This window comes from Mus pahari, chromosome 5 (genome assembly GCF_900095145.1).
Source record: "Mus pahari chromosome 5, PAHARI_EIJ_v1.1, whole genome shotgun sequence".
NCBI classification, from domain to species: Eukaryota; Metazoa; Chordata; class Mammalia; order Rodentia; family Muridae; genus Mus; species Mus pahari.
The window spans coordinates 125,441,449-125,454,170 of NC_034594.1; the positions used below are offsets into that span (position 1 = coordinate 125,441,449).

Consider the following 12,722-nt stretch of genomic DNA (forward strand, 5'->3'; position numbering starts at 1 on the left):
GCTGCATATGTAGCAGAAGATGGCCTAATCGGCCATCATTGGGAAGAGAGGCCCCTTGGTCTTGCAAACTTTATATGCCCCAGTACAGGGGATTGCCAGGGCCAAGAAGTGGGAGTGGGTGGGTAGGGGAGGGGGGGAGGGTATAGGGAACTTTCGGGATAGCATTTGAAGTGTAAATGAAGAAAATACCTAATAAAAAATTGGAAAAAGTTTTAAAAAAGTGTTTGTTTTAAGGACGTGAGAATGGGCTAAGTTTTAGGATGAGAGAAGGGAGTTGCTACAAATGGAGTAGTTGAAGGTTTGGAGAGCAGAGAAGAGCAAGTTGAGGCCTTCCAACAGTTATGGAGAAGATAAAAGACACACAGTAAAAGACACACACACTCTGTGTGTCAGAGCTGAGGGCTGGTTGGCCTGGCAGTGACGATCATGAACTGCCAGGGCCCCTAGTTCAGTCTGCACACAGGGCAAAGGCTGTGGATTTCATGCCACAGTTTACTCTGGTCCATATGTTATCTTCAAAGCAAAGAACCTCTAGCTGAGTATTCCAGCTGCTTAAACATTTTGCCAAATGATCGTGTTTTATGTTCTACCTTGGCCCTGTCTTCTGCCCTCCATTCTCTCTCTTCTCTTTGACTTGTGCTGATCTTCCCACTCTGTCAGTTTGGGTGATTAAGTAGGGAGGGGCATGTGAATCTTTTCCTTTTCATCTCCTCACTTAGGAAGGTGCTCCTTGGGCTGGAGAAAGAAAGAAAGGAGGGAAGGAGGGAGGAAGGGAGGAGGAGAGAGAGAAAGAGAGAGGGTGGGGGATGGGACTCCAGAATATTGATCCATTAGGAGCTATTATTTTCAGGGTTCTGATTTGAGGTCTAAAATTCTCCAAGTCTTCAAAATTTCAGGAGAAGTTGTGTGTCTATAGAAATACAAGCATTCTGCCTCTGTAGAAGTTATAACATTGTTTCTCACAGTCCTGGGTGGTTGAGGAGACATCCAGTTTTAGAACTCTAATCTGTCAATAGGTGCATTATAAAACCTTGGATACATCGCGTCACTGTGAAGAACTTCAGACTGCGGTTTGCAAAAGCAGAATAAATTTTCTTGGGGTTGTACCGTTATGTACACACACACACACACACACACACACACACACACACACACACACACGCCCATTGGCAGTCAGAGCCACACCTCACAGCTCTAGAGGAAGCCGCAGACCTCAGCTGTACAAGCGCAGCCTGGACTAGGGGAACTTTCCCTGGAACTCGGGACGATCAGCCTCACGAAGTCGACCTGTCTGCAGGGCGGAGCACGGGGCGAGCGCGGGTGGCAGGGAGTCGGTGCACAGGGGACTCAGGCCAAGGCTGGACGGCGGCGGGTCCCGCGAGTCGCAGAAGTCAGTGCCGGTGCGCGCTCCCGCCGTCCCGGGGCAGCCGCATCCCCAGCGCCGCTGGCGGCATCGCTGCCTCCCGCCGGCTACGGAACATGGCTGCGCGCCTCGCCACTGTCGCCTGCGCGCTGTTGCTGCTGTCCTCCGCCCTGCTCCGCCGCGGCTGCCGGGCGCGCTTCGCCGCCGAGCCCGACTCCGATGAGGACGGAGAGGAAACGGTGGCGTTCCCCGAGTCGCCCCTGCAGAAACCCACGGTGTTCGTGGTCGTCCTCGCCCGCAACGCTGCGCACACGCTGCCTCACTTCCTTGGCTGCCTGGAACGGCTGGACTACCCCAAGAGCAGGATGGCCATCTGGTGAGCGGGTAGGGGTCCCGGGCCACCGCGGAGGATGAGGGCAGCCTGCTGCGCACACTCCCTCGCTTCCTGCGTGGGTCCTGGGCTGAGAGCGTGGTGGGGCCGGGAGGGAGATGAGAGAACCTATAGACGAGAATCCGGTGACCTTGACTTTCCTTATCCCCCTCCTCTTCCTGGTTTCTACTGGGAGAGAGTGTCGTCTCCAGATATGATACACAGAACTTAATTAAGGCAGGAAAGGGGTCCACAGAGACTTGGAAGATGAAGAGTGAGTCACCCGGACTTGCAGGTGCTAGGCGCCTGCTCCCTGAGTAACTTGGCTCCTGGTCCTCCCCTGGGTTATCTGAACTCAGGGATGGAGGTTTTGAAGCTTTGTTTGGAGTCTTTCCAATCACACCATACTGTGGGCTGGTCTTGGGAGCCCCAGAAGGTCCCTGCCCGTTCAGCCTCCTGGGACACGTTCCGCAGCAGATGCAAACTGCCCTGAGGTGCCCCTAGGGTCTATGCTGGGACGCTACGGAGTCACCTTTGGGAGGATAAACAGTCAAGTTTTGTCTTCAGGCCAAAGAATTCTATGCTTGGTCCCTTTGTGTTCGCTGTGGATCAGGACAGGGAATCAATGGAAGTCTGTCCCTTCCTTCCCTTCCCGTAGACCTCAGTCCAGTTCCACACCTTTAAATCCAAGCATGAGTGGTGGAGTCCGGCAGACCTGCTCTAGGTGGTCTGCAGAGAAAGTAAAATCTGACCAGGGAAGACAAGCTGTCTGATTGTTAGGCAAGCCTCCCTTATCCCTGAGATTAAAAGCTAGAGCCATCCTGGAATGTTTTTTTTTTTTTTTTTTTTTTTTTAGGAATTATCCCCAGACAAGACATATCCTAAAGCAGAGGTGGGGAGAGAGGGGGCGGGGAGCTAATTGGCAGCCTAACAGTACCTGGTAGCAGAGGTACTGAGGCGCGAAAGCAAACAAGAGGCACAGTACAGCTCTGTGGGCTCACTGCTTCCCTATACACCCTGCCATACGTGACTGCTCCCACGGAGAAGAGCATGTTATGTGCAAAGAAAGTGGGAACGTTGGTAAGCCAGATTTGCACTGAGTGTGTGTGTGTGTGTGTGTGTGTGTGTGTGTGTGTGTTTTAACCACTTCCATGCCAGAAGCATTTCAAATCTCAAGTTTCGTCCTGCTTTCTTTGCAAAAGAAATCTTCTACATATGGTTTTGGTTTTTAAGTGCTGTGTAAGTTCTCAAAACCTTACAATATTTACCATGAGGAGCTAGGAGAAGGAAAAGCGAATACTGAGACTCACGTAAGGCCACAGAATTGATAAATGGTGTATTGACAAAAGCAGCTTAAGGAAAGGAAGTTGGAGGGTGTAGTTCACCGTGGTGAGAAAGGCTTGGCTGCAGAAGTGTGAGCTCGCTGGCCCCATTGAATCCACAGGCAGATTGCAGAGCGATGGATGGTGATGTTCCACTTGCTCTCTCTGGTTTAGACCAGGGTCCCTAGCCATGGAACAGCGCCGCCTACAGTCTGGGTAGGTCTCACTTCCCTGCTGGAAGCAACTTCATAGCCTCACCCAGAAGTGTCTTTCCTTGGTGATTTTTTTTTTTTCCAAGACAGGGTTTCTCTGTAAAGCCCTGGCTGTCCTGGAACTCACTCTGTAGACCAGACTGGCCTCGAACTCAGAAATCCGCCTGTGTCTGCCTCCCGAGTGCTGGGATTAAAGGCGTGGGCCACCACGCCCGGCCCTCTTTGGTGATTTTAAACCCAGTGCAATCCAGCTGACAATAAAGATGGGATCACCACAAAAGATAAAACTAAAATCCGACACAGGAGTTTGCCTACAGACTGCTTGCTCTTCAAAAGGGAGGAAGGTTAGGAACAAGATATAAACAAAATTCGCAGACATCTATAAATTACAAATTAGAGTATCCGAGAATAGCTAATGGGATTGGGACCACATGTTTCAGAATCCATAGACATTGATTTCTCATAAGTATAAGAGGGCTGGAAGATGACTGTAAAAATTCTTCCTAGCTTAAATTCTATATAGATTTTGTGATATAACTGGAGTCAACAAGCAACCAATGTTTTATCCTAAATTCCATGGGTGTTCCAGATCCTATGAACCCTCATGTTCTGCTTAGATGAGTGTCATTCTGATTCTGCATAGACCTTTGTGGCCTCTTTCCCCTTATTTTCACTTACAGTCTGTGTCACTGCACTTATCTCTGCCAGCATGAGAAGGCTGAGGAAGATTCCCAACACTTGGTGAGGATAGGGGCAATCTCTGGACACACTTGGTTCTGTCTTAGAAGCCCTGTATAACGCTTAAAATATCAACAAAAATGCCAGTTCTCAGGGGGCCAGAGATAATGGCTCAGAGGTTAAGAGAATTTGCAGCTCTTGCAAAGGACTAAACTGCAGTTTATTTCCCAGGACCATGTCAGACAATTGACAGCCACCAGAATCTCCAGGTCCAGGGTATCCAGCACCCCATTCGGTCCTCTGCAAACACACACACACATGTGGCCACAAATACACAGAGATACAGAAAAATGAATAAATCTGTTTTAAAAGTCCATTTTAAAGTAGTCTCTAGAAGAGGATTTGTCTGGGAGAGTTCTAGGTTATGACATAGATAGCGAGGCAGTGGAATGTGTGGTCATGATGATCTTCCACTAGTTGCTTCCTCCTTCTTTCTTCAACCCAAGATCTACTCAATATCCGAGATGCCAAACTAGATGTCTGCTCTGCACCTTTAAAAAGTGGCTGTGAGCTACCCAGAGCATCCAAGCAAGTATTGCTGAGTACAGTCTGGGATGCTAGCTTTCGCTGAGTGGTGTTTCAGTAACTCGGTGCAGACTCTTTCTTCTCCTCCACCCTCTGGGAGGTCTGGAAGAACACGGGATAGGATTTCTTTCCCAGATCACTGAAGATCAAGACATTTCTCCCTGGCTGACAGCATCATTGAGACTGGCTCATGGGTCACATGCAGACTTCCTTGCCGTGTGATTCTCTTAGCTCTGATCTGTACTACACACACACAGGTGAGAAGCGAACCAACTCTGCTTTTGGAAAGTGCATTTGGGGTTGGAGAGGTTGCTTGAGCACAGGAAAAGCTTTGTTTCATACTACTTCATAGCAGCAAGGGGGGGGGAATTCCGTTTTCTTGTCTGATCTCAAACTCAACACAATCGTTGTTTTTCTTCAAGTAGCACAATCTGGGATATGAAACAAGGCAGGAACTTCATTCTGTGTGCTCTAAAACTCGTGGTACTGTGCTGAGGTACAGGAACTGTGAGGCCCGTGCCATGAGGCAATGTGCTTTGATGGCTTCTCTTCAATTCGCTGCTGCCCAGAACAAGCATAGAGGGAAGGCCGACCTCTGTTCACTTCCCAAAGCTGTGGTTTGGCTAAGTAAGGTCCATGTACCAGTAGTGAGAACTGGAAAAGGGTACATTTGGCCCAAAAGAAGAAATAACTCAATCCGAAAAAAGACCTTAAGTTTATCATTTGGCTGGCCCATGGTGCTTGTGGTGAGAGTCACACAGCAGTAGCTGCTATGTGAGTGTGGACCAATCTGGGCGTTTCATCTGGCAGAGGGGTGCAAAGTATTATACTAAACTGAGAACCGCTTTTTATGGTGTTAAATAAATGGATAAGATGTGTTGGCACGCCTTTAATCCCAGCACTTGGGAGGCAGAGGCAGGTGGATTTCTAAGTTCGAGGCCAGCCTGGTCTACAGAGTGAGTTCCAGGACAGCCAGGGTGATACAGAGAAACCCTGTCTCGGGGGAAAAAAAAAAAAAAAAAAAAAGATGTGCTGACCTAAGTACTCAGCAATGGGCTTCTGCTTGTTCTGAGGAACTAGTGCGGATATTTTGTTCCCTGCCTTATCTCTGCCTTGTTTGGGGATTAGCTGGAATTTACTCCCACATTTTAATGGCCAAGCAGAAGGATTCTGGAAGCAGCTCAACTAGATACACTGATGTAAGTGTGTTTGTAAACTGTCCTAAACGGCTAATAGTGATAGTGTTCAGCACCTGGGGTGGAAATGATGTCGTAGTTTGCCAGGAGTATGGCATGTGCTGTCATCCCTTCAAAGACAAGCTTTAGCAGTTTTACAGCAGAACGGATGCTTCTTTAGTGGCCTTCTTGATATTATTTTGTTTTCTTTTTTTTCTTAGTTTTCTTCCGACCTGGTTCATCGGAATGGGGTTAAGGATTTTACAGATTAGAATCAAGTGGACTGAGGTTAAAGTTTTCTGGGTCACCATGGGCATCTGTGGTGAGATGGACCTTCCTCATCTGAAAGTGACTGACATAAGGCCTTCCTCAAATAGTTATTGTACTGATAAGAGAAGTGTATGCACCAAGCCTTTTGCTTAAATGCTGCTAAATAAATGAGAAAACCTATCCTATTAAACTTGTTTTTTCTTCCTTAGCTCTGTATTTGAAAAATGAAATTTTGTTTTTTAGGGTTTTTAATGATTTTTTTATTAGTGTGTGTGTGTATGTGTGTGTGTGTGTGTGAGAGAGAGAGAGAGAGAGAGAGAGAGAGAGAGAGCACAACTTGCTGAAGTTGGTTGTTTTTTTTCCACCAAGTGGGTCCCAGGGATTGGATTCGGGTTGTTAGGCTTGGGTACAGGCACCCTTTACCCACTGAGCCTGTCATCAGGCCTCAAAATAAAGTTTTTTTTTTTTTTTTAAATNTTTTTTTTTAAAGATTTATTTATTATATGTAAGTACATTGTAGCTATCTTCAGACACTCCAGAAGAGGGCGTCAGATCTTGTTAGGGATGGTTATGAGCCACCATGTGGTTGCTGGGATTTGAACTCTGGACCTTCGGAAGAGCAGTTGGGTGCTCTTACCCACTGAGCCATCTCACCAGCCCCAAAATAAAGTTTTTAAAAAGCACTCTGGCCTCCATTAATGTACACTCAGTATACACTTATCCAAAATAAAATAAAATAAAATAACACGTAAAAAATATTAATCATTTTAGCAAAACACTGCCAGCACAACACAGCTAACATCTAGAGGTCAGTGTTCTTAAGGTTTTGTGTGGCGTGCTGGCTAGTCTTATGCCAACTTGACACACAGACTGAAAAAAGGACTTCCTAGGATTTGGCTGTAAGGCATATTCTTAATTAATGATTGATGGAGGAGGGCCCAGTCAATTGTGGGTGGAGCCATCCCTGGGCTGATGGTCCTGTGTTCTATAAGAAAGCAGGTTGAACATCTGCATCAGCTCCTGCCTCCAAGTTCCTGACTTCCTTCCGTGGTGAACAGTGATGGGAAGTGTAAGCAGAATAAACCCTTTCCTCCCTAACTTGCTTTTTGGTCATGGTGTTTCATCGTAGCAATAGAAACTCTAACCAAGACATGTGGTAACAGGCTTATTCCCAGTAACAAATCTAGGAAGGGCTATTACACATTTCACTTTCTCACTTTATATGAGAGGAAACCGAGGCACAGAGCATGTAAGGCTAGCCCATGGTGGAGTCAGAACGTGAGCCTGTGACTGATGTTCCACAATAAGTGCACACGGTCCACTTAGGAGCAAGAAAGGTCCAATTAGCTCTCCCTTTGCTTCTATCCAGTTGACCCAGCTTGGGAAGCGGAAGACCACCCGCATTTCTTTCAACTGAGGATTGTCTCTTCTGCTTGAAAGGGAGCAGGGGTGGGGGTGGGGAGGGTGTGCTCAATGGTTCTCTTCCGCTGTCCTGATCATTTTGTCACTTAGCTCAGGCACTGACTAGTTACTGAGCTCAGCGCTATTTTAGAAGATTCCCCAGGAACAAATAAGAAATACTAAAAAGCAGTCATGATATAAAATAGCAGCTCCTATAACTTCTGCAAGTGTCACCTGCTTCAGAAGTTGCTTCAGTTTGCCTCATTCTTAGAAGCCAACTTCATCAAAATTCCCCACCAGATCTGGAACTTTCGGCAGCAGCATCCTCTCCAGTAGCAAGCAGTGCTTTTCAGTCCACAGACTGTTTGGGCAGCGCTTCAGCTGGTCTCCTTAAGCTAGTCACACTGTCTGCACCCAGCTGGTTTAGGCTGCTGGGAAGCATGATGGCCGTCCACTGGTGTGTCTCAGCATGGCCTGTAATGGTGAAGGTGTTTGCTGCCAGAGATGCCTGAACTTTAGGGTTGTTAAAATGGATCACTGCTCCTTGGTTTGTAAACATGTTCACCTCTTCAACACCAGAGAGATATTGTTTACCCCTAACTTCCTTAAGGAGAACTGCAGTTTTTTTTATCTGCAGTCTGCCGTTGCTATCCTGTGAACCACCTTCTTTCTACGAGCAGTTCCTTTCCCACCAATGCGCACTTGTGCCTGCAGTTTGGCGAGTTTTTCCTGGTTCGTGATCGTTTCTTTCATCTTGTAGGAGTGAAAATGGGGCCGCGTGGGGAACTAAGGTTCACGCTCAGCTCAGGGGGTCTTCGTCAGACCAGCTGAGATAAGGCGCACACATGCACGGGGGTCGCAAGATGGCAGCTAGAGCTCTCCGGACCTTTATCCTCCATCCCCTTGCCACTCTCTGGTCACAGGCATGCGCTTCCTGCAGTCCTCCTGCTGGGCTGTCTCCTGTGGCTTTAGGAAGGAACAATGAGAGCTCTGTAACCAGGAATGTTGTCGGTTGTGCTGTGGTCCCTTCCCAACACTTAAATGTGTGCATGGGTCATTTCACTGTGTGCCACTGTCTCCACTCTGGGGAGCAGGATAGTAGGACCATTATGAGGGTTTCATGGGGTTGATAGTAGGGAACTATAAAGGTTGTTTCTACACATTACTTCACAATGTGTAACATTATACAGTGAAGTCAGAGAGAAAGCTGTTAGCCTATAACATATTTGTTGGGACCAGTTACCACCTTACGAGGAGATTTCACTGTGCGTACTTAAACCATCAAGAACTACATGGCTTCCACAGGTTTACTCTCAAAGTGGCTTGTTATTTTGATGACATTTATGTTAACATATCAAAAATTCGTGATTAAAAATTATACCAGGGGCTGGAGCGATGGCTCATTGATTAAGAGCAAGTACTACTCTCACAGAGGACTCAGGTTCAGTCCCCTCTTACCCTCAGCCATCACTTTGGGAGGCTCCCAACTACTTGAAACTCCAGCTGCAGAGAATCTGACGCCCTCTACTCTCTGAGGGCATTGCACTCAGGTGTAACCCCTCCCCCACACACACTCCCCACATATATACACATAATTTAAAACCAAAATATCTTTTTTTTTTAAAGATTTATTTATTTATTATATGTTAAGTACACTGTAGCTGTTTTCAGACACTCCAGAAGAGGGCGTCAGATCTCATTACGGATGGTTGTGAGTCACCATGTGGTTGCTGGTATTTGAACTCAGGACCTTTGGAAGAGCAGTCAGTGCTCTTAACCGCTAAGCCATCTCTCCAGCTCCCAAACCAAAATATCTTAAAAGATTAATTGTTTTAGAACTCAGGTGTAGTTACTTTTTTATTTTACAACTTAAAATGCTAGCCCCCCCCCCCCCGTACTAAAACCATCAGACACTGTGGGAATTCGATGAGATGTAAATCTCACCTGCCAGAGGTAAGCAATGAGAGTATTTTGCATATTTGTCTAGAAGCTGTCAATGTGTGACATATTTTGACCCAAATATAGATGCTGCCTGTACCCTGCTCAAGTGTGATGGTTTGAAACCCATCTCTCTGTATCAGGGTCTTTACACACTGACAAGGCACCCTTACCTGCATCCTGCATCTTTCCAGCTGGTAGAATCAGAACAGTTTCACATAACCTCTATTTCAGGAGGTTACTCTGAGCACCTCTCTGGTAACATCCCCCTCTCTGATCACATCATCCCCCTCTCTGATGACACCATTCCTTTTCTGAAGACATCATTCCCTGATGACATCATTCCCCTCTCTGATGACATCATCCCCTCTCTGATGACATTCCCCTTCTTTCTTGCCCTTGACTCTTTGTCCTCTAGAAAATATGGCCCTAATCACTCTTTTTACAATATTTTTAAATCTTTTACTAATTTATGGGTGTAAGTGTTCTGCCTGCATGTGTGTCTGGGCATCACGTGTGCCTGGTATCCTCAGAAGCCAGAGGAGGGCATTGGAACTTAAGTTACATGTGGTTGTGAGTTGCCGTGTAAATACTGGGACTCAAACCTAAGCCCCTATTAAGAGCAACCAGTGTTTTTAATCACTGAACCATCTCTCCAGCCTTCTTATTCAGTCTTTTAAAAAGTACTTTTGTAATTTTTTTGTAATTGTACGTAAATTGTAATGTGCATCTGCAAAGCCTATATCATTAACGTGTGAGTTTATAATGTTTTGCAAATGACCATGACTGTGTAATGAACACCTGACATTGCCAGGCCTGCATTTCTCCACAAGAGATGCTAAGTAGTCTCTGTGCCGTGAACTTTGTTCAGGCCACCAAGTCCCCATGAGCCACCAAGTCCCCATGAGCCACCAAGTCCCCATGAGCCACCAAGTCCCCATGAGCCCCACACTGTATGAGTTTGCAATAAGTCCCTGTTGTCTCTTTGACTTGCTGTTCCTGACCTCTGCTGGCATTTGGGCGCTCCTTCCTCAGGCTGGGACCCAAGTAGTAACTACTTAGCATTAGAAGGCTTGGCAAGTGGCCATCGGGTGACATAGTGGTAAATAAATCAGGGTTATATTACCTTTCCTTCTGTTCTTTATTCTTCTAGTAGGAAAGCCGTGTTAATGGTCATAACTTTAAAAAAAAAAACTTGTTATAGGTAATAATTGAAAATCCATGCAGAATATACACATAATGGCTAGGATTCATTTAGTGGAACATACTGCCATGCAAATATTGCATCTGTAGTTGGTGGCATTAGCCAAGTTTCTCACATGAATTAAACCTTAGATTTGGCTGGAAAGTACTTCTCTAGGAATGCCAAATGCGCAAAGTTTTTTTTTTTTTTTTTTCAGACTTAAGCTTTGAATAACAATTTCATGATGGCCTGCTAGGGCTAAGCTCAGGGCGTAATAATAAATTCATTTTGTTGAGTCTATAATTGTTTTTATTATTATTTTTAGCTGTTTGGCAAATTCAACAGGCTGATGATTATCTCCCGTCTCGTTGAGAATTGTTGTTTCTATACACAAGATGCAAAAATAACTTTCTCCCTCCTGTGCTTTCTGATCCATGTTTGAGGATACCTTAGGAAACATGCATCCAGGAGTGTGAATAATCTAAGTACTCACCCTAGACTCTAAGGTCCCAAATGAGGCAGAAAGCCAGAAAGACTTCTGCTAAAGGACTTTTATGAGTACCTGGGTTCGGTGGCTGTACTGGATAGCTTTGTGTCAACTTGACACAGCTGGAGTTATCACAGAGAAAGGAGCTTCAGTTGGGGAAGTGCCTCCATAAGATCCAGCTGTAAGGCATTTTCTCAATTAGTGATCAAGTGGGGAGGGCCCCTTGTGGGTGGTGCCATCTCTGGGCTGGCAGTCTTATATTCTATAAGAGAGTGGACTGAGCAAGCCAGTGGAAGCAAGCCAGTAAAGAACATCCCTCCATGGCTTCTGCATCAGCTCCTGCTTTCTGACCTGCTTGAGTTCCAGTCCTGCATCCTTTGGTGATCAACAGCAGTATGGAAATGTAAGCCAAATAAACCCTTTCCTCCCCAACTTGCTTCTTGGTCATGATGTTTGTGCAGGAATAGAAACCCTGACTAAGACAGTGGCATGTTGGCTGTGTTAGAATAGTTCATTTCCTCTCGGGTTCAGTTAGAGTCAGCTGATGGGTATATACCAGGTTGGAGAAAGGTTTTTTAAATCGAAATCTCCCCATTTGAGCTACTAGCTACCACCACCACCACCACCACCACCACCACCACCACCACCACCACCACCACCAGACAGTAATAACAATGAATTAGACTGTAGCACGTGCACTTTGGACAATAGGATTTTAAGACAGTATAGGTCTGTTTCTAGTTGTTCTTTTGAGAGTGACTGTCCATGTTGGAGAGCAGGGTAGAAGGCTATCCCAAGCTTCTTGTTCTATTAGGTAGCAAATAAGACAGGAACCAGAGGAGTCTAGGATGAGCTATTGGTATCCTCATTGAAAGCTGCAGTGGGAAATTGCTCCTTTTTAAGGTCTTGAGAAATGCAGGACTTTCTAGACACTCAACAGTGGAAATTAAATTCCTGAGATACCTGCAAAAAAAAATGTATTTGTAGACATTCAGGGCCCTGGCATTCCCAACAGAGTGTCTTGCTGGGCTAATAGAAGGCTTCTTTGTTTCTTGGTGGCCAGCCAGCCTTATATTCCTGGCCAAGTGGCACACACCACAGTGATTGTGGTGTAGACCTGCCAAGATAGTGGGAAATTGATGCCAAGTGGGATCGGGATTTTTCACGTCATCACTGTGCCAAGGGACAGCCAGCTTAGTGCACAGCTCCTACATGCCCACACTCCCTCTGCTAACACAGGTTGAGCGGAGAGCACCCAGGCAGCCAGAATGGGCCTTGTTTTGGGTGAGTTTCATGGAGCTGACATGGAAGGCTTGAAACAGCTAGCACTGAAAATATTTAGTAAATGATCGCTCTCCTCTCCAGCCTTCCTTGGTCTTACTATATTTTAAACTTTGCTAAGCACACTAATTTCCATTCTTTGTTTCTCACTTTAGCAAGATAACCTATGGTTTCTAACCCAATGGGTTAACAATGATGTCTATCAAGGAACTAGGAAGACAAGTGCAAGCCCGCCCCCAAATTAGTATAAGAGAAGGATTAATAAAAACCAGAGCAGAAATAAATGGAAAGAAAAAAAAGGTCCAAAAGTTCAATGAAAAAAAAAGCTGGGCTGGTGAGATGGCTCAGTGGGTAAGAGCACCCAACTGCTCTTCCAAAGGTCCAGAGTTCAAATCCCAGCAACCACATGGTGGCTCACAACCATCCGTAACAAGATCTGATGCCCTCTTCTGGAGTG

The 12,722-nt window shown here is 46.0% G+C and overlaps 1 protein-coding gene and 1 pseudogene across 1 annotated transcript in view; one reads left to right on the forward strand and one right to left on the reverse strand.

The window, feature by feature from the left end:
* Window positions 1-1,214: 1,214 nt before the first annotated feature.
* Colgalt2 (collagen beta(1-O)galactosyltransferase 2) overlaps window positions 1,215-12,722 on the forward strand; it is a 105,479-nt gene continuing 93,971 nt past the window's right edge. Inside the window, exon 1 of the mRNA XM_021197980.1 lies at window positions 1,215-1,739. Coding sequence (XP_021053639.1) covers window positions 1,480-1,739 — 260 coding nt within the window. The 5' untranslated portion in view covers window positions 1,215-1,479. The remainder of the gene's footprint in view (window positions 1,740-12,722) is intronic.
* LOC110321625 lies at window positions 7,628-8,129 on the reverse strand (annotated as a pseudogene).